Genomic DNA, 23,028 nt, shown 5'->3' on the forward strand with positions numbered 1-23,028 from the left:
AAACTTATCTAAGTGTTTGGCTACAACTTATTTAACAATAGTTTCTAGCATCTTCTCTATGACAAATGTTAAGCTAATTACCCTTTCATCTCCATAGCAGTGTTCCATTTGTGTCTTCCAATCTAATGGGACTTTCCCTTGATGTAAGTGTTTTTGGAAGATCAAAAAAAATGAATCATCTATCTCACTTGCTACTTCTTTTAAGGCGTTAGGCCATCAGGAACCGGGGACCTGGTAGTCTATAGCTCCCAAGTTTAATCAGTACCATTTCTCTGGTGGTTGTAATTTTCCTGAGTTCCTCCCTTCCTTCCATTTCCTTATTTATAACTGAATCTGGGATTTTCCTTACATTGTCTTTGATGATGAAGGGAAATGCGAAATAGCTATTCAATTCATCAGTCATTTCTTTATTATGAATTCTCCAGACTCTTTCAATCCAATGTCCACAATGTTAGCCTGTCTTTTGTAAAATACTTCTAGAAATTAATACTATCTGTTTTTATATGGCTGGCTGGTCTTCTCTCACCCTCTGAATTTTCCACTCTTTATTAAATTTTTTAGCATTCTTTGTTTTTGTTTTATATTCTGTCCAATCTTCTGATCTGATACCTGCCTTTACATGTTTTTTCTTTAAATTTAATGCTACCTTTTTCCTTCCTAGTTAACCATGGACAGCAGGTCCACCTCTTGGATGTTTTCTTAATTTTGTTCTTGTTCAATCTAATCTTGGGTCATAAATCCCAGGGATGGCCATCAATGGCCAGTTAAATGCCTGATAGGTAGCTAATAAAATCATCTTTCCCCAGCAGAGGCCCTCGAGCTGATGAATAAGACCCAAAGCTTCAAGGACTATTTCTTCCCCATGTTGTTGAGTTTTTTTGTTGCAGTGATGTTTCCCCATGCATTCTATGAAAGCTGCAACAGAGTTGGATGATCATCCAGTCTTGAAGGACAGAGTGACCTATTCCTATTTTCTATTTTTCCGTACATACATCTGGTCCAATTACATTTGAATGATGAGGACAGTGATCACCAGTAATGCCACACAGTTTAATTGCCTCATCATTCAACGGAGAGCACTTCATCAGAAGCAAAAAATTTAGAACTGAAGCTAAGTTTTCAATAATGAACAAAAATTGTTAGTAAAAATAATATCTAATAATAGATTAAGAAACATCACAAGTAATAATACCACTCATGAAGCTCTACTATTCACTAGCTTATTTCCCAAATCTAAGTACAGGTGCCTTGAGTCTAATCCAACCAGCCTGCCAGTTTTCCATGCTGCCTTTCCTACTGATTCCCATCTTGGCTATTCAATTACCTGCTTAAAGCTACGTTGGCAGGTGGATTTGCTGGTGGAATTAAAATCTGTATCATATTTTCATATACTTCAAATATGTTCCTATTTGTTTATCTCATTGTGTCTTTTTATGATGTCCAGTATCACAAACAACTGCTGTTCTCCATCCAACAGTACAGGACTGAATGAGATATTCTACTTCTTTTTCTGTGTGGTTGTGTCTTTTCTCATTCTTCCTTGCCCTCTGTTGTGCCTTTCAAATGTCAACTTCAATAATTAATCCTAGTTCTGGTCTTGTATTCCGAAATATCTACAGGGCGGTTCACCTTTTCCGTTGACACTGCCTGACCAACTGAATATTTCTGTCCTTTTTGATTTTGTTCAGCATTTCAAAAAATTTCACAATGTGAGCATTCCTGACGAAGAGCTTATACTCAAAACGTTGACTCTCTTACTCTTCAGATGCTGCCTGACCAGCTGCGCTTTTCCACGACCACACGGTTTGATCCTACAATACAGCTTGTTTAAACAGTGGTACTGAATTCAGAGACAAGACAGGCTCGCAATGCCACTGGAGAGAAGACCAGGAATGTTAAAGTTCCACTGTATAAAACTGGTGATTAGTTTGAAGGCACAACACACATTCAAAGTCGAAACGTGTGGCGTTGGAAAAGCACAGCAGTCAGGCAGCATTCAATGAGCAGGAAAGTCGACATTTTGGACATAATCCCTTTATCAGGAATGTGGAGGGGAAAAGGGGATGAGAGATAAATAGGACGGTGGGAATAGGGCTGGGGTGAAGGTAGCTGAGAAGGTGATAGATGGATGCGGGTGGGGGTAATTGTAATAGATCAGTGGGGAGGCTGGAGCAAATAGGTGGGAAAGAAGAACAGGTAGTACAGGACAAGGGGGTGGGGCCGAGTTGGAGGGTTGAATCTGAGATGAGGTGGTGGGAGGGGAGATTTTGATAAAAGGGTTTCCAAAATAATTTTCCCTCAAACCTGTTTGCAACAATTGTCATTTATATATCTGCTTTAATTTAGCTTAACAAAATCCATGATGCAAGATGTCAATCAAACTTTGATACTGAGCAACAGTTATACTCCTTTATTTCCTACTTTGCACATTGACCCAAATTTTGGGTCAAAATGATCAGAAGATTAGATAGGGTAGACAGAGATTGACATTTTCCGAAGATGACGACGTCAGCTCGTATGAGAGGGCATAACTACAAATTGAGGGGTGATAAACTTAAGACAGATGTCAGAGGCAAGTTCTTTACGCAGAGAGTGGTAAGAGCGTGGAATGCCCTACCTGCTAAGGTAGTCAACTCAGCTACATTAGCGAGATTTAAACAATCCTTAGATAAGCTCATGGATGATTTTGGGATAGTATAGGGGGACGAGCTGAGAAAAGTCCACAGGGTCGGCGCAACATCCAGGGCCGAAGGGCCTTTTCTGCGCTGCATTGTTCTATGTTCCATGTTCTTTGTGATCAGTATTATGATAGGTCCTTGGCAAGGATCCTCAATTTATTACGATTTTGGAAGGGATTCCCCATATCATTACACTCATGGTTGAGGTGAGAGAAACTCTCTACCCTTCCAGCTTCCCAATGCTTCAATTAATCACAATAATGTTAATTTAGCACAAGAGGTCCCTTCCCTTTAGATAGCTTCCGATGTATTTTTGTTGTAAAAGGAGCCAATTTAACTAAGCCTTGTTGGGACTGAATGAGGATGTATAAAAAAATCCAGAAACACATTTACAGATTAGAAATAAGCAGCAAGGAAACTCAAAACACTTAGCAAAGAAAAGATCTCTATATCAGTCTAGGCCTTGTTCATGAAGGCTAGATAGTGAAACAATGTGGCCATTAAGACCAGGTCTTCCAGTTACATTAAGTTCAGCAGCTAATCTGAGGATTCTTGGTTCTGCAACATAGCTGAAGGGAGTTGTCCTGTTTCTACGCTTTGCTGATTTGCAGCTTATTTCCTGCAATTAGTGAGAAAGCTTGATTTTTCACTTACCTGCAAGCCGGTGTGCCTAGTGGATGTTCTTCAGCTGTGACCTTTGCTGCATATACTCGACAAACAGACGCAGCAAATCAGGATAGCATACACATATGGAAAACCTCCTTTTGTGTTTTCCTTGAAGGGGAAAATGCAATCATATCTTTCAATCAGAAATATTTTCTTTTATCTCATGTCATGTCCACAGAAGATAGTTGCTGCTGGGGTGTAATTGGTCTCCATTATATCTGCACTCACTGGAGACTGTAGTTCAGTATTTACCTTGCATCTCTTCCTTTGAACAGTTTCTGGCTGAAGCTCCTTGACACCCTCCAGGTGCAACAGTCAATGCTCTCTCTCAGCACTGAGTATAATGTTCATAGCAACTTTTCAGACAGCCACTGAATCATTCTCAGAATTTGTACTCAGAACCATTCTTGGCTTACTTGTCCTCTCTTTCTAATTTTTTTACAGTGAAACTTGATTTCTTTAAAAGTTATATTCGTCAGTAATTTGGAGCTTTATCCATGAGATAGAAACAACATATGGAAAAAACAAGAGCGATACTTTTAAAGCTCCAAAAATAATTAAAATCTTAAGGAATTATACTATGTACACATATCTCTTCATTTTTCAGCATTAAAACAGTTGTTAGCTTTTTGAAAATTATTCATTCATGGAATGGAATATTGGCTGACCAGGCCAGCATTTATCGGAGATCCCATGGGTGTTCTGTTGGTTTGTCTCTAGGTTTTGTTGTTGAAGGTGAAGTGTGTGGTAAGGCATAGATCCATAGCTTGACAATACTGTCCTTGCTGATGAAATTAATGGCATTTGGTGTATGTGTCTTTGGGTCTTCTAATAGTGTAGTCAGTGTTTCCTTGGCCAGGTTAGTGTTGATTGATGTAAATAGGGCTGTTACATCAAAGGAGACCATGAATTCATCCTCTTCTATCTTAGTGTCTTTGACGGTATTCAGGAATTCGTGGGTGGAGTGGATGGAGTGGCGAGAGTCTTCTACTCAGTATTTTAGTCTTTGGTGTAGTTCCTTGGCCAATCTGTAAGTTGGTGTTTCCAGGTAGCGAGACTATGGTCTGGTGGGGGGGCTCCTGATTTGTGAATTTTGGATGATCCATAGAAGCATGGTGTGTTGGATCCAGCTGGCTTCATTTTTTGGAAGTTGGTATTATTTATTTCTCCAGATTTCTGAAGTTTTTTTTAGTAGGGCTGTGATTCAGTTCTCTAGTTGTGGGATCGGGTCTATCACCACTTGTTGGTAAGTGAAGGTATCTGTAAGTAGTGTGTTCGCTTTTTTCAGTGTAGTCTCTTCGATATTGGAGGATAGCGTGATAATCAAGGGGCTGCTTTGTACTGGATGATTTTGAGCTCCTTGGGTTTTATTGTAGCTGCAATCATCCAATAATTGGGAATACTCCCTGATTTGTCCTTGTAGATAGTGGACAGGTTTTGGGGAGATAGGAGATGCGAGATTGCTAGGTTCTGACCTGTTCTTGTAATCGCAGTATTTATGTGGCTGGTCCATTTCAGTTTCTGATCAATATCGCTAGTGGGAGGTTCCATAAAGATAATGTCATATTATGAGCAATGTGTCAATTCTCTATTGTTCCTAGTGTATGTGTGGTGCAAATGCAATTCACTACTAATTAGACCAAGCCTGAATGTTACTTAGATCTTGCTAGATTTGGACACAGGGAGAAACTGACCGCAATTATAAAAGGATCGGGAACCAGGGGGTGTAGATTTAAGGTGTTTTGCAAAAGAAGCAATTGTGAGGCATTAAAACGTTATCTCACCATGAGTGGTCTGGGTTTGGAATGTCTCGTCTGGAGGCAGATTCAATTGAGACATTCAAAAGAACACTAATAGAAACAATGTGCAGGGAGATGGGCAAAAGGCAGGAAACTGGCAGTAAGTCAAAATGTTCAGCGAGTCGGTGTAGGAATGGTAGCCTCCTCCCGCCCCACAACAATTCTGTGACTTTCTCTGAACAATTCTTTGTGGAAAACAGCACTGCATGAGGCTAGATACGGATGCAAATAACTCCCTTCCAACAAGTTTAAACTTGTTGAAAGAGATTCCACTTCTCTAAACAGTTAAATTGATGTCATATAGCCTAAGTAAAAGTGTTGAGGGAAGCCAGTGGATCTCTTGAGCATTTTGTAAATTAGATTTGACACCGCACTGCATTTATACTCCATGAAATTTCAGACTGAGGTAATAGGAAACTACCCACTCTCAAGGGTATCACTTGAGTGACCCCAAACCTGTCCTTGGATTTAACGGCAAGCTTAGCATTGACATAACGCAGAAAACAAAGCAGTGGACTACTTTTAATTCTCCACTTTGTTTCACTGTTTTTTGCTATGGGTTGCACCATTTATCCATTCCAGCTTGTTTGCACCTATTCTTTCTACTTCTGTTTGCTGAGCCAAGTAAATTTCCATAAGGCTAAAGCATCAGAGGGAGCTCATAATCAAATATAATCAAATCAAATACAAAAACCAACATTCCCCAACAACACATATTTGTTACAGGGAAATTCCACATGGAAAATGTTCTAATATCTGGAATATATAGCCAGACAAATAAATAGTCAAAAACTTATAAGATATTTAGATGCAAAAATAAACTGCACCACATGGGAATTCACTCTTTCAAAATACAGTCATGTTTTGTGATCATTTTCTACAGAATGCTCTGGTTTTGCAGTAAATTTTAGCATCTTGTAATTAATCAAATGATTCTCTCCTGACTACATATTCTTAGTAATTAAAGTTTTCTAATACAGTAGCTTATTCTTTCTGCTCCAGCACCTGCATTTCATTTGTTTACTTTCCCATAGTCATAAATCTGCACAACTGTCAATGTGCCATAATATTAGTGCAGTAATCAAAGTTAATTAGCTCTCTCAATACACCACAACAAGGCTATAATAGGGAATCATTTAGAGTGTTCCATATACCAAGTTACAAATGATTCATCAGTAACACAACAATATGAAATCCCAAGTGACTGGTATTTAAGGAAAAAAAGCTCAATTCCATACCGATTAAATTCTACTGGAAGCGTGATATATTATTTTTTACCTCTACTTTCAACTAAAATTTATCTAGCGCCCATTATGCTTGGAAGAGCATGGAAGAATTGAAGATTCCTTTTGAGTGATTTTATGATGATACTAATTTACTGGTATTTTGTTCTCTGCACCACAAATTTCCGGACAAAGAAAGCATTACAACACTGCAAACAGATACCTCTATTTAGTTTACATTTACAAAAAGCAATCTACGATGAGTGCACTTTGCAATCAAAAACAAAATCAAACACATATCTAACTCTGCTTTTGGAAAAGATGCTAAGCAATACTGCAGAGTGGAAACCTCTTGAAAATACTAGCATACTGTTTTATCATAGCTTCCAAAAGTGAATGTCAGGAAACAAGGTGCATACAAGACTGAAAAAGATCATATTCTTTCACTTATTCAGACCCAGAGTTAAGCAATTTAAAAGATAGACCATCATCCATACCTTTAGTCAATATTCTCATATTTGACCACTTACTTGTTAGAAGTGCTTATTTTAGCAGCTTTTGTTGACTTTCTGAAGTTCATGCCCACACTGCAGTTTTCATAGTCCAGTTACAGAATTTCACATCATTCAACCGACTGATATTCTGGCACATCTTAACTACGATCACTTTTTGTAGCAATAAAAGAGGACATTATTCCTTCAGTAATGATAGAAAATGTATTGTCGAGCCAGCAAGATGATAGGGTTTCAGGTCAACGATCTTGAATAAAAATTAAGATCATCAACCTGAAACTAAATGCCACTTTCTTCCAGATTTTCACCATGAGGGGTTTCTGACATTTGTTTGTTTCAAGTCCATCCATTTCCTTTCAGTACTCTGGTGCTTGGTGTTATCAAATTGCTAGTAATTTGCTGCCTTTTTCATCATGTGATGTTCTTCCCCTAAACATGGCGGCCAGAATTATTGTAGCATTCCAAATGTGGACAAACCAATAATAGGGGCAGAATCACATTCTTGTGTTTTGTCACCTACCTAAGGAATTATGAATTTGACAATCTATTTTGCTTTACTTATAACTGTTGCAAACAAATGCTTCAATGGGATTCGAAAGGCATCTGGATGGGTACATGAATAGGAAGCGTTTGGAGGGATATTGGCCAAATGCTGGCAAACGTGACTAAACCAGTTTAGTAAATCTGACTGGCACGGATGAGTTTGACCGAAGAGTCTGTTTCTGTGCTGTACAACTCTATTTGAAGGTCCACCTGCCAATACCTCCAAGTTCCTTTAACTGTGTGGTGTCCTGAAGATCATAATTCAAATTATGGTTCTAAAGTTTAATCTTCTTCCAAATCTATGCGAGCCTGACTCCATGCTTTTGTCCAAGTTTTAAAAAAAACAAAGCTATTTACTCTATCTTCCATGGAGCAGACACCTCATCATAAGGTTGACAACATTGCTCTTCAAGAGCAAATCCTTCTTAAAGACACATATCATCAAAGTCTCTACCCCAATTTCTAAATGACTAAGGTAGATCAGAAGTCTGAGAACAGATAGAATCCCTATTGTGCGGAAGCAGGCCATTCGGCCCATCAAGTTCACACCCATCCTCTAAACAGCCTCCCACCCAAACTCCATCCCCCTACCCTCACTGTATTTCCCATGGCTGACCCACCTAACCTACACATCCCTGGACACTATTGGCAATTTAGCATGGCCAATCCACCTAACATGCACAAATTCGGACTGAGGGAGAAACTGCAGCACCCAGAGGAAATCCACACAGACACAGGGAAAATGTGCAAACCCCACACAGGGAGTCACCTGAGGATGGAATTGAACCTGAGTCTCTGGCACTAGGAGACAGCAATGTTAACTACTGAGCCACTGTGCTGCCTAGATCTTTGGAGTATCCCACAAATTAACAATAAAATTCAATATCTCAGTCAGGCAGGTTCCAGGTCACTAGTGATACTTAACCAGTGTACAAAATTATCATACCGAAGGTTAACAGTGTTGTCATGAGTTTGGTTAAATCACTTCACCACCTGCTTGACAAATTGAATTGGAGGGATCAAATGATTACAGAAACTGGGTGTTTTACTCATTAGCTCCAGAAAATGCTGCAAATCAACAGCTTGATGGGAAAAGTCACTCTGCCCAGAGAGGCTATAGGACATTTCTCAGTGCTTGGAGCTGCTCGCCTGCATCTTTTTATCTGGTTAAATATCAAAATGCAAATTCAGGGGTCTCTGCCAACTCATGCCAAAGGTATTTATGTAAATGGGGATAGCGTGTACTGTATATTCCTAACTGGGAACTCGGATTCTACCACAGCAGATTTTCATTAGCTTGGTTTAGAGGCTCTTAAAGATGGTGATGGGTTTCCACATGCATCATAGATCTGTATGGCTATAAACAAGATGCCCAGTCATATTTTTCTTTAAACGATCGTTTAAAAATTGAAATGCATTTTATAGAAAAAAATTTCTGCTACACAGCTTTTAGAAACATCAGAAAGTCATAAAAGAATTGAAATTCTGATGAAGAAAATTTGAAATTCAATGAAAATCTACTGGTCACAATTAAATGGTGATTCTTTTACAGCCCAAAATCAGAGCAGTGGTCTATGGTTTAGTACAATAGAAATAATGAAATACACCTCAGTGGGCAAGTTGTAATTTGTAGTTCTATTGAAAGTGCTTAAAGAAAAATACAAGCAGACAGACTAACTGCACCTAGAGTGCCTCCTATGAAAGGGCAGGCAGGGGTATAGGATAGAGGAACCTCGATTATCCGAAGGACACTAGTAGGGAGCATTCTGTTCGGTTAATTGAATTCCAGATAATCAAATGCCGGATAGCATAGTTTAACCAAGTATCGGTACCTTGCGATTTTGCCAGATAATCTGATATTCAGATAATCGAATGCTGGATAATCGAGATTCCTCTGTAGATCAAATGTCTTCCTTCTGTACTATCAGATTCCAATAATTTAATATAATCTACTTGATAAAATAGCTAATAAATTGAATTTAATCTACAGTTCCATTCTGTTGTACATTATAAAACAAATACCATACTACAAATGTTTCCTTTTCCATTTCGACAATAAATTGCAGAGATGTCTGTTGCACAATTTACGTACAACGATGTGAGTTATCCCCTGAATTTTGCTATTGATGAAACACTAACTCCAGCTTCCAGTCAGTATCAAAAAGATTTGAATGATTATTGTTTAGGTTTTTGTCCAACTATTTTCTCCACGTCTTGACTGAGCCAAAAATGCCTCAAGCGGTCCCTTATGGATTGACCAAAACTTGTGTCTTTAATTACCACGGTGGATAGGCTGGCATGTGCACTTTATTTGGTAGTTATAAATTCTGGTAGAAGGAGTACACCATGCTCTTCACCACAGAAGACACACAAAAACCATGATAAAAGTTATACCATTACATAAATGAACAACTCCTTAGTAGACATACTTGCAGGTAGATTAGCACTGCAAAGAAAAGCCACAGCAAGACACCCTGAAAACCAACCTTGCATAATATACAAACATGTAGAAAATGCTGGAAATAGTCAACATATCAGACAATACGTGTTGGAAGAGAATTAAATTAATGATGGCCCACACAATGGCCACCAACTTTCCACTAGGTGCAAGTGAGGACTCCAGGTGCTGGAGATTAGAGTCAAGCACAACACGTCAGGCAGCATCCAAGGAGCAGGAGAATCCTGATGAAGGGTTTTGCCCAAAATGTCAATCCTCCTGCTCCTTGTATGCTGTCTGACCTGCTGTGCTTTTTCAGCACCAATTTTTCCCTAACCTACCCTAAACCTCACTCACTCATATTCTACTCTCCCACTGGCATCCTGCCACCTCACTTATCTTGCACATACAGTCCCTCAAGTATACTGACAAAGTGCCTTTAGGATGTTTAAAACTATTCCTGCAGAAGAGGGGCCAGGTTATAGCACAGTTCCATTCTGCTGCTATCAGTATGGATTTCTGGATTGGAATGCACTGCTTTAACTGGGAAGGCTCCTCGTCCATTTGGCTGGACAGAAAATTCTTCTAAAACTATTATAGATAATATAGTGTCTGATGTGGGTTGAAAATAAGGATTTTGACTTAGATTGGGAGTTTCGGACCAATGTTTGAGTTCATAACTCTTCGTCAGATTTAAGAAAGTTTGAGGTATATTAGTATGATTGCAGATCAATTTGATAAATTTAGATTATCGAATTTTAACTTCCATTATCTGACTGACATACCAGAGATATTCTACAGTCTAAAATGCATTTTTAAAATGGAAGAAACATGGATTCAAATTTTCAGATCTGCAGATTGAGATAAGCTTCTTGAGACTCAGATCAAATAAATGAACCAATCTGCACTGAAATTTCTATTTTCACTTAAAGACAATGAAACCAGCCAACTGAGTCAGCAACCAAGACATTTGCAGGTCCCATTTAATTGACAGTTGTATGATAACTTCACATATGAGGAGATGAAGGTCTCATGTATAAGTTAACCAGCTTGGAAAAACAATTGTGTTAGACTCAAGAATACACAGTGAGCTTTATTTTGACATACACTTTTCAGCAGAGTTATAGAGATGTACAGCATGGAAACAGACCCTTCGGTCTAACCCATCCATGCCGACCAGATATCCCAACCCAATCTAGTCCCACCTGCCAGCACCTGGCCCATATCCCTCAAAACCCTTCCTATTCATATACCCATCCAAATGCCTCTTAAATGTTGCAATTGTACCAGCCTCCACCACATCCTCTGGCAGCTCATTCCATACGCGTACCACCCTCTGTGTTAAAAAGTTGCCCCTTCGGTCTCTTTTATATCTTTCCCCTCTCACCCTAAACATATGCCCTCTAGGTCTGGAGTCCCCCACCCCAGGGAAAAGACTTTGTCTATTTATCCTATCCATGCCCCTCATAATTTTGTAAACCTCTGTAAGGTTACCCCTCAGTCTCCGACGCTCCAGGGAAGACAGGTCCAGCCTGTTCAGCCTCTCCCTAAACTCAAATCCTACAACACTGGCAACATCTTTGTAGATCTTTTCTGAACTCTTCCAAGTTTCACAACATCTTTCCGATGGGAAGGAGACCAGAATTGCACGCAATATTCCAACAGTGGCCTAACCAATGTCCTGTACAGCCGCAACATGATCTTCCAACTCCTGTACTCAATACTCTGACCAATAAAGGAAAGCATACCAAACGCCTTCTTCACTATCCTATCTACCTGCGACTCCACTTTCAAGGAGCTATGAACCTGCACTCCGAGGTATCTTTGTTCAGCAACATTCCCTAAGACCTTACCATTAAGTGTATAAGTCTTGGGACAATGACCATTCATTGAAAATTCAAGATATCTACATATTCCGCTCTTGCTGCAGATCTGAGTCAATAATGGTGGCCTCAATCCAATGATGTATACCGCTCCTCAGAGGTGCCAATGACATCATCACATCCCTTTCCTGTCACCACCAGTGCTAAGTAAGACTGTATAATGATTCCAGGTTTTTTTAATAATCTGCTTCACAGTCGTGTTCTTGGATAGACTCAAAGTCCTGACACGGGATCGCATGTTTGGTTCAGGACAAAAGCAAGCTCCTCAATCTGTAAAGTCTCAGGCCTCATACAAAAGTTCAAACAATATCGTCTGAGTGAACCCTATTTGATGTCAACTGCCTTCTTATAGCAATCTATATTAAAAGCTGCTTATTGATTGTTTTCCCAAGCCTCAGAAGGTGTCAGCTTTACAATGACTTTGAAAAGGACAGAGATTCTGTACCAATCTATCCCCACCACAAACGCCAAGACATCACAGTCCCAGCAAACAAATGCGCTCCATTACTCTATTCAGAAATTCTGCTTTCTTGGGAGTATCCTCTTCAATGCAACATATTAGTTGATGAAATCATCTGTCGCCAGGCAAAAGCAAGCTCAACATTCAGTAGAATCACTCCCAGAAAACATGGAGTTTGTTTTATAATGTAGTTCTCACATCACTGCTTTATGAGGGATGGTCAACCCACTGCCATGTCATAAAGCAAGAAGATCTGAAGCATCATTGGATTCGAAACTTTAACTCTGTTTTCTCTCCACACGTTGCCAAAGCTGCCAAATTTCTCGAGCAATTTGTTTTTGTTTGCTACAGATCTCCAGCATTTGCAGTTCTTTGCTTTACTTTAGGTACATTCCACCTTCACTGCTTAAGATCTTTCAACAAAGAACAACTGAACAGCTGTACAAACACTAACAACAAAGTTATTCCAGGATACCACATAGCTCATATCTAAGATATGCTCTTCATACTTCTGTAATATTTTTACCGACTTTTTTCATAGAATAATTGAGTTTACAGCCAATTATGCTCATGCAAGTCCCATTTTCTAACACCATATCTGCAGACTCTGCTTCAACTACCTTTTCAGAAAGAAGTGCAAAGACACATGATCCTCTGTGAGGAGAGACAGAACAATCTTTGTCCTTTCCAGTGATTTCTGTGGGGCGGCACAGTGACTCAGTGGTTAGCATTGCTGCCTCACCGCACCAGGGTCCCAGGTTCGATTCCAGCCTTGGGCGACTGTTTGAGTGGAGTTTGCACATTCTCCCGTGTATGCGTGAGTTTCCTCCGGGTACTCCGGTTTCCTACCACATTCCAAAGATGTGCAGGTTAGGGGAATTGGCCATGTTAAATTGTCCACAGGTGTTAGGTGCATTCATCAGAGGAGGGTGAGTTACTCTTTGGAGGGTCAGTGTGGACTTGTTGGGCCGAAGGGCCTGTTTCCACACTGTAAGGAATCTGATCTAATCTAATTTAAACTAAGTCCTGTTCATGGCTACCAGTCAGCACAATGGTAGAAGTATGGTAAAGACAGAGAGAGATGGAATACATCTGAATGCTGGCCTGTATCTGATTGTTCAACTGCAGCACACAGATGTATATAAGAAAGAATCATTGAACTTAAATAAAGTGCAGTGTAAATCTGCATTAAAGTGAATAGAAGTAAGTACCTGTCATCCAGAACACTATAAGCCAGAGATTACTTATTGCAATTGAATTTGAACTTTTTCTCTGCTCCACATGTCTGTCATTCTAATTTCTTTTCTAATTATTTGCTTATGGGATGTCGATGTCACTGGCTGGGCCAGCATTTATTGTCCATCTCTAATTGTCCTTGAGAAGTTGGTGAAACTGCCTTCGTGAACCACTGCAATCCTTTGGGTGTAAGATGTCATGACAAACAGAATTTCACTGTCATTGGAATTAAATGAGTAACACTTGACAAATCAACATCATATTCTTATCTCTTTGTTACTGCGCCTCATCATTACCACAAATGTGCCATACACGTGTAGTTTCCTAAGAAATTGAGTAATTGTTAACATGTTTATTCAGCTTGAAACACATTTCTGTAATTATAATTAAATTATACTGATGCAAACCTAATTGATTTATAAATGTTCTTGCATTACAGCTAAGTAACAAACAATCTGTTTTGATTGAAAAGGTTAATAATTCCAGGTCTCTATAACTCTGGTTGAAAGCAGAAAATAATTAGGCTGTGCATTTTCTGAATTTGTTTTTCAAGGTGCTGGGTGACTCTACACAGGTGATATTGAGCCCACATATTTCGGTTTGGGATTTCATAAAAATGTCACCATGTATCAGAAATTGCAATGAAAAAGGCAGCATTGGTAGCTTGCAGGTTCAATTTCCTCCCTTCAATCCCTGAATTTCCAAGCAAATCCATGAGGGGGAATATCAAAAATAGGTAAATTATGGAATAATAACCGATTCCCTTGGGTGTCTCTGGCAGCTTAAAGAATACGGAAATTGCTGGGTACAAATGCCAACATGTGGTCCCAGCAGCAGGTGCTGGCTGCTTCTGAAGAGTGTGGAAGAAAGCAATTCAATTCATTATTCAAAATAAATTGCAGATCAGTAGATTCTGATGCATTGGTGCATCAACTCACCCCATCTTGGACCTCGCACCATCGAGGGCCAAGATGTAGATTTGGATTAAATTTTCATAACTCAAGTCCCTTAGCTTTGGATTCACAAAGGAAGAAATTTTAATTTAATGAGATGGGCATGCAGAAGGTTAAAGTGATCTTTCTTATAACACAACTTAAAATTCTTCAGTTGAACTTTATTTTCATTGGAGAAACAACCAACAGTAGTTATGATTCAAATATATTTCTATGCGTGAGGTACATCCAAATGTATTTCCCTACCTTATTATCATTTCCATTATGATCACTTTCATAAAATACAAGCTCTTTTTGTCAAAAGGCAGTATTGACAGCAATGTGGCCACAAGGCAAGCACTCACAGAGCAAGTCTGAATACCTTTTGGTGCTGAGATCCCTGGAGCTCTATAGGACCAGATGCACAGTAGTCGCATCTCCCCGAGAAACAATAGTACTCTCTTTAAATTGGCAATCTAATGAAAATGTTTACAAAACTGCAGCAATAGGCACTGCAAAGAAAAGCGGCTGCACAGTGACTTTTATTTTTATTGTAACTGTGTCATACAAATTTCCCCCGAGGAAAACTCAATCCTGAAGGAATGTAAGTTATATTAGAGCACTGTCCCATTAGTGTCTCTTCCTACTTTTCGTTGGTCTTTTGTATGGCAAATTGCAACAGACAAGAGCACTCCATTGCATAATAACAATATGATTTTAGAGTTTACATTTGTTGTCCCAATTAGCTAAGAATGTATTATTTAGTAACTACCTATAATCAACAAGCTCAGGGATGCTAAAATGCTGCGGCACTGACAATATGCAGTAACATTCCGTTCTGTTGTTTTTTCCATATAATGAAGAGGTTTCAGTGTTAAAGCTTCTTGAACAATGGTCACATTTCATTCTTTGTAACTTAGAGAGGAAAGAAGCTCTTAAAGGTGGAATACCAAAATATTTTAAAATATTCCTCCTTCTGACATCTGTTAGTTATTGATGCCATTTGTCAGAAAAACATCACTTTTGTGTATAATTTTACCAAATACAGAATTATCAGTAACAAAAATTACACCACCTCTGGAATAATACTCAAATATTGCTAGAGTCTAATGCTTCAACAAACGGTGAAAACACCATGTCCAAACAGCTCATTTTTGCAACTGAGAGTCTTGTTTGAATGTAAACAATGTGAAAATGATTTGTGATACATTTTGCCAATTTGAAATATAGAAATGCTGTATTCTACACAAAAAAGTTTTTACACATAGCATGTTTCTTACTAATATGTTTCTTCTTGAATTTAAAATTTTACATTATGTTCAGTTAATACAGTTCTATATTTGCCTGGGTCTTGGTGTTTTCTATTGTGATCCTTCTATTGTGTAGCTGGAGTAGTGCTGCAGTGTCAGTGGAGAGCGATGCTTGCATGGGACAAAGGATAAAACCAGTAAACAATACTCCAACCTCATTTGCAAGCATCCCTTCCACACAGACAGCGTAGATCATGGAATCACGCCTTGTACTTGGAAGCTAAAATGACCATGAGAATGATATGTATAGATATCCTAGATAATGGATACTATTACCAAACCAAAGTTCCTGTTGGACAGGTAGGTTTGAATCCTCATATCTTGGCGTCAAGCTTTAGTCCAAAGAAGTAGAATTTACTGAACAGATTTATTAGTGGATATGGATTAACTTAGTGTAATGAAGGTGGAAACACTCACCCATTCGTCCAGTATCCTTTGTGTGGCCACATTGCCTCGAGCTCGATTTCTGCAGGCAAGGACAACATGTGCTCCGTGCAAAGCTAAAGAGCGTGCAGTCTCAAAACCTACCAAGAAAAACATCATTATTGCTTACATATGTGGTTGGGTGGGAGAAAATCCAGTTCCCAGATTTTCAATCATCTCTTCTTGGATAAGCAACAACTTTAGAAGGTTTGTATGGAGTTGCACAATCGCAAGGCAGTGACTTACATGAAGGCCCTGTCATGCAACTTACCAGCTGTAGAATGATCTGCCAGGTAACTTTTACCAATAACAATGTCTAACTGCAGAAATGTTATCATACAAGCTGACTGAGTAAGTTTCTGTGAAAACCAGTGGGCATTTGTCAATTATTTCAAAATTAGTGAGCATGATTATCTCATACAAGTACAATGTTTGTCATTAAATTAGTGCACATGCTACACATCCCACCTTTTATTCGGATCATTTTGAATTTATGATTTTAATTTCCTTAATGTTGCAACATTGGTTCCCATTTGCAAAGGAAATACAATAGCCTAAGGGATAATACCAGACATGAAAACTCACCCACAAGTTATTATAAACCTTCTAATAAATGAGATGTGCTTCAGTACTATTTATTTCTATACTACTGACTGCCAGCTGTGCAATCTTTCCAGATATCTTTTCAGTCATTTTATGGCAAATGGGAGCAAATTCCTGCCAAAAACTAGCCAACTCTCACAGTAATAATTTGCTACAGCTTAAATGCAGTCTTCAGAAAGTTCAGCAGTGGCTGCTTATTTTCAATGTTTTGCTCACATCTTCCCAGTCCAATTGAAATTGGGGAAAAATTGCCTTTCAGTACCTTGGAAGTCATCCCAAAATTATTCAACCTAACATGCGCAATGTCTCCTAACAGTTCAGTTCAACCAGGGTTTATGTGGCACAGAATCACAAAAAAATGTCTTAGAATCCACTCAAGATATGAAAACCAGTGCAAGTGACATGGCTGTGATCCAGAATAATTCAATGGATATTTGATCCAGTTTTCCATTTAATGAGCCAATAATGGTTTCAAGTTAGCTTCTGGTTTCAGATTGCATTCAGATTAATAGCCTTTTTAAAAAATCCAACTATGAACTTCTGCTCAGACAATTCAAGGCATATGTAACAATGGGAATCACTACATAGATTATTCTTCCTGGTTATGCTAACACAATAAGCATACCCAATCACACTATTTGTTACAAACTGTTTCTCCCCCAACTTCAAATGAACATGTCGTTCAATCCATACTTCAGTTGATCTGGGATGTTGAAAATCCATTGATATTATATGTATTATATATACACACACACACACACACACACACACACACACCTTTAACTGTCGCAAGCAAAGCATATTGATTATCTACTCTAGATGCTCAACATTTATGGAATATAATCTTGATGTCATCAATTGCAGTTTAACACCAGTGCAAGAACAGTAAATACTGCCATACAAGTGCATCAGTTATTGTGCCTTCTTTATACAACAACCAAAGAAATCTTTTACACAAGGAAAGGTGCTGAAAGGTCCAGTAATTAACACACAATTGGCCCACAGAGCAGTTGGGAAGATTTTGGAAATAGAATACAACAACTTAAACAGATACGGCGGCTCAGAAGATTCTATCTCAAAATAGTGGGCAAGCATGCTGAATCTAGGGAATGTTTCATTTTTGATTTGACAACTTTAATAAAGTGAAACTATTAAATACATAAATCTGTATTAAACTGAACTGTTATTAGACATTATGGATGAGAGGGCAACATTGAGCAATATTGGAATTACTCCCGTCTTGAAGTTTTGTGTGATTGTTTCAAAAAAAATTGGGCATCATTATTAATGCACAAGCACAATGTTTTAAAAAGGTGGAATGCACATTCAATGGACGGACAGGAAGATGCTATCTTGTGGAGGGACGATTTTGAAACCAAAATAACTAAATCTGATTCACAACGGGACCTATGCAAAAGTGCTCTCATCAAACAGAATCAATATTAATCTGAAGAACTCTGCATCGGATACGAATGACAATGAATTTGATGATTTAGGAAATGTTTTAATTATAGTTAAAGGTGCCCTTGCAGAATGAATTAATTCAATAAACATGTTACATTCATTTAATTTCTATTATCGGAGCTATAATTTTTAAAAATTCATTCATGGGATGTGGAAATTGCTGGTTAGCCAGCATTTATATCCCTAGTTGCCCTTGAGAAGGTGGTGGTGAGCTTTCACAGTTCAAAATCGCAAACCAGCTACACTTTTCCATAAAAGTTGACCACTGTTGTTAAGGTAGAGTAAATGTATTCATGAAAAGATGTCACAATGCTTTAACTGGAATTATCAGTGTGTTCTTCCTCAAATTTCAAAATGGCGACCAACTATCATCAACATCAGCTGCTCAAGTATTACACTTCATAGATAATACAACCCACATATTTGGTAGGACCTCACAATTTAAAAGATCAAATTGTAGACCTTTAGAATATTCAAGTGAAAATAGATAAAATTCTAATTATGTTATTACTGCATAGTCAAGTGTCAAACAGCTGTCCTCAAAAGCGAAAAAAACATTGTGCACAGTCTGTTTCTCTTAATCTGTCAGTAATATTACAATAGCATAAAGGCTTTATGCATCATGTATATTAAAATACCTTTGGTTTAAAACACTGAACACTCTTTCCACTTAGTGCAAAATGATAGACCACTGATGTTCTGCGTGTATCAGGCAGAGTAGCAACTGATAAATTATGTGATAAACATTGCAAAAGGCAACCAATTCACTGTTGCATTTTTTCTGGATGACCAACTCAAGAATGAAATTGTAATGCAACAGAACAAAAAACAATTATTCTAAACTGGCAAATCTCCAAAGTTGGACAACAGTGGATGACCTGTAAGCAGCATCAGCACTGAAATAAATAGGCTGATTTCCACGCAGGCAAAGGATCACTCCCTTCCAGCCAAGTTTCTTTGTGTGATGAAAAAGAAATGCGTGGTGTCTTTGAACATTCACAGCACTCTGATATCTTCACAGGTTGGCACGCTCAAGTTGTAAAACAACTGGAAGAAGTGCTTGTAATTACAAGGCCCATGACAAGTTTTGGAAGAGTGAGTATGGCCACAAAGACAACAATATTGCTTTTAAGCATAACTCAGAATCAATTAAAACAGCAGACAAGTGAAATATATATCTTATTAATAAATGCAATTGGAAGAATATGATCTTATTCATGGCTTATGGGCTGAAATCAAACATATTTGTGTACTTCCACTTCAAGATTGTACATCTAAAGTTTTCTTTTAACTCATTTTCACAAGCAGAATAATCAATTTTAAATAACGGAGAAAAATTCAAAAATAAAATGAAAACCCCCAAGTCCCACAGGACATCTCCACCTCCACCTCTGAGGAAGAAGCCAGACATCTTTCAGGAGAAGCACTGGCAAGGCTACTTCCTACACCGTCCATCAGCTCAGGTACTGACACCCGGAGGGTATTTTAGATAAATTAGAGTCAGGAGCAGAACTTCACAGCAAATGTAGGGCCATCAAGTAGGTTTGTCTGAGGCACGTGTAAAATTGACACAGATGTTATGGGACTGCACAGACATTGTTTCTCCTCTGTTGCCTCAGGCACGTAAGTTGCTGGCTGCTTCCACTGTTCATTTGGCTGCTGTCATGGAGAGTCAGGTTCAGCAGTCTCATTGCCTCCTGGATATGTGCACACATTTGCACTCCATCTCTCCAGTCATGGGTGGCTCAGCATCAAGAGCAAGGCAACAGAGGGATGAGTGCGCATGACCTTACCCCAGGAGCCCCCTTACCAAGAAGGAGTCAGGGTGGTGCCAATGGGCACCCAGTCAGAGGAGGAATCATACAAGCCCTCTGGTCACAAAGCCCTCCCAGATACAGACTCCCTGACTACCCAAAGCAAATAACTGAGTGTGCTCAATCTGCTGACAGCCAAATATCAGGCACTTCCCTCAAGAGGACGCATAACGGACTCTGCTTCTCTTCATAGATGCTGTCAGACCTGCTGTGTTTCTCCAGCACTTTCTCTTTTTATTTCAGCTGACGTTGACTTACTGTGTTGGGAATCCCCTGAGTGGAGGGTACTTCCCTTGACTTGACTGTGAACTACCCTCCTTAGACTTTGAGACATAGCCATTTGGTTGAAGCACATGCAGTGTGTTTGCCATGTACATGGCTAGCACATAGGGCAAGTGTGGGATTGGTATACAGTGTCAGACAGCAAAGTGCCACCCCTTTGACTGATCCCTGCTGGAAAATATGACAAGCCTCTTGGCTTTGAGTTTGTGCTAAAGGTCAAGTCAATACACACACACTGTGAGCACTTAAACGTTGGCTGAGGAAGCAAAGCACAAATAGGCAAGACAATGCAAGGTAGGCAAAACAGATATGCGATGAGAAACAAAATAAACGAGTAACCTTGAAATAGATTCTTGCCCAATCCTTGAATTAGGTGCCTGTCCCTGTACAAATAGTGGTCTGGCAGCTGTACTGCAATGAGAGATGCAAATGCACTCCAAAATGCAGAACTGAAGTGCCATGAGACTGCAGTGAGGTTGGTACGAGTCTGATGCCCAGGTCCATGAACAGGGAACATGCGCACTCACTGCACATGAAGTGTGCCCTCAAACTCTGGTGACTGCTGTCCAAGACAGCGGACCGAAGAGCAAGCAGCAAGCTGGTGTTGACAGGTAACTGTTTAAACTTTCATATTGGGAACTGTTGCCATCTGGTTTCCATCCAATAGGTGGGAGAATGGAAAATTGCATATTAATGACATGAAATTAGGAAATAATTAGATGGTATTGTTTAATATTTAATTCACGTCATCACATGGGATTCAGGATGAGCTTGCCAACTGGACACAAAATTGGCTTAACAGCAAGAGACAGAGAGTGGCGATGGAGAGTTGTTTTTCAGACTGGAGGCCTCTGGTCAGTAGTGTTCCACAGGTGCTGGGTCTACTTTTGTTTGTCATCCATATAAATGATTCAGATGAAAATACAGAGCGCATGGTTAGTAAGTTTGCAGATGACATCAAAATTGGTGGTTTAGTGGAGAGTGAAGAAGGATATCTAAGATTACAGCGAGATCTTGATCAACTGGGTCAATGGGCTGAGAAGTGGAAAATGGAGTTTAATTTGGATAAACACGAGGTATTAAATTTTGTTAAAATAAACAAGGGCAGAACTTATACCATTAAATGTAGGGTCTGGGATAGTGCTATAGAACAGAGACACCAAGGGGTTCACATATATTAGTTTGCATCACATGTAGATAGGGTGATTAAGAAGGCATTGAGCATGCTTGCCTGCATTGCTCAGACCTTTAAGTACAGGAGTTTAGACATTATGTTGGAGATGTACTGGACGTTGGTGAAGCCTCTTCTGTGATAAGAAGGATATTATTAAGCTAGAGAGGGTCAGAAAAGATTTACTAGGAAGTTGCCAGAAAAGGACAGTTTGAGTTATAAGGAGAGGCTGGATAGGGTGAACCTTTTCTCACAGGAGAGTAGGAGTTTGAGGGGTAACCTTATATAGGTTTATAAAATCATGAAGGGTATGGATAGATTGAATAGCAGGTGTTGTTTCAAGGGGTTGAGGATTTCAAGACTAAGAGGCATATTTTTAAGGTGAGAGGAGAAAGTTTTTTAAAAAATGAGACACAACATTTTTACACTGAGTGGCTCGTATGTGGAATGAACATCCAGAGGGTGTGGGTACTGTTAAAATATTGAAAAGATATTTGGACAAGTACATGAATAGGAAAGGTTTGGAGTAATATGGGCCAGGAGCAGGCAGGTGGGATTAGTTTAGTTTGGGATTATGGTCAGCATGGACTGGTTGGACCAAAGGATCTGTTTCCATACTGATGACTCCGTGACTCACGTAGGCCTCTCGACACTCATTAATGAGAATTTCATCTTGATGTTCAACACTTGATAGGAAAATGAAACTTCTTACTCTCACCTGCCAGCAGTGATAGTAGAGTCAGAGACATTAGGGACATTTAAGCACATGGACGACAGTGAATTGAGGGTGTGTAAGTTAGGTTGATCTCAGATTAAGATAAATGATCGTCACAACATTGTAGGCTGAAAGGCCTGTACTGTACTGTACTGTTCTATGTTATAACATTTAGAAGTTGCTCATTTACCAGCTCATATGATTTTTCCAATTTTCTCACCAGGGTCCAGGTGGCTCATTGCTGTAAAAATTCCGTCCATTGAATATACTATAATGTGATGTCTGTGTAAATCCAACTCCCTCATTGCCAAACAGATTAATACATCCAATCCATTGAGGTCAGTGCTCTGAATGTTAGAGGTCCTCAACCAGAGCTGAAGAAGTGTCATATCTGACTCAAGACGTGAGCTCCATTTCTCTCTCCACAGATGCTGCTGAGTTTCTCCAGCATTCTGTGTTTGTTTCAGATTTCCAGCATCCACAGCATTTTACTTCTGAGTGTGAAGTCCAGTTCAATAATATGATCAACAACAATATGGAAAGATGATTTTACATTGGCACTGCAGCTAGTGTAAATGTAGCATGAAATGTAGCATGTAACAGAAAAAAATTGAGCAGGTTAGTTTAACATCATTTTGCTCTGCAGTTTTGGGTTACAAACTTAACTTTCAACTTAAGTTTCATATCGAAGGAAAGCAGTGCAGACATTGCAACTGCTCTGACCTTGTGCCACGTGATTGCACTGGGACAATCAGAGTAAAAAACTGTGTTTCTAATTCAACCAACACTAATGGGATAAACAGCTCCTGGCTGCTGTGTATGTGAACAAAGTACAGGTATTTTCAAACGAAAAATCTTTGAATTGAAAGAAGATTCT

General features: G+C 39.1%; 1 protein-coding gene across 3 annotated transcripts in view; it reads right to left on the reverse strand.

Moving 5' to 3' along the window:
* Window positions 1-23,028, reverse strand: part of wwox (WW domain containing oxidoreductase) — a 947,793-nt gene that overhangs the window by 854,712 nt on the left and 70,053 nt on the right. For all 3 annotated transcript variants that reach the window (XM_060837945.1, XM_060837947.1, XM_060837946.1), the window contains exon 5: window positions 16,097-16,203. In XM_060837945.1, coding sequence (XP_060693928.1) covers window positions 16,097-16,203 — 107 coding nt within the window. The remainder of the gene's footprint in view (window positions 1-16,096; window positions 16,204-23,028) is intronic.

Source organism: Hemiscyllium ocellatum, chromosome 17 (genome assembly GCF_020745735.1).
Source record: "Hemiscyllium ocellatum isolate sHemOce1 chromosome 17, sHemOce1.pat.X.cur, whole genome shotgun sequence".
Taxonomy (NCBI): domain Eukaryota; kingdom Metazoa; phylum Chordata; class Chondrichthyes; order Orectolobiformes; family Hemiscylliidae; genus Hemiscyllium; species Hemiscyllium ocellatum.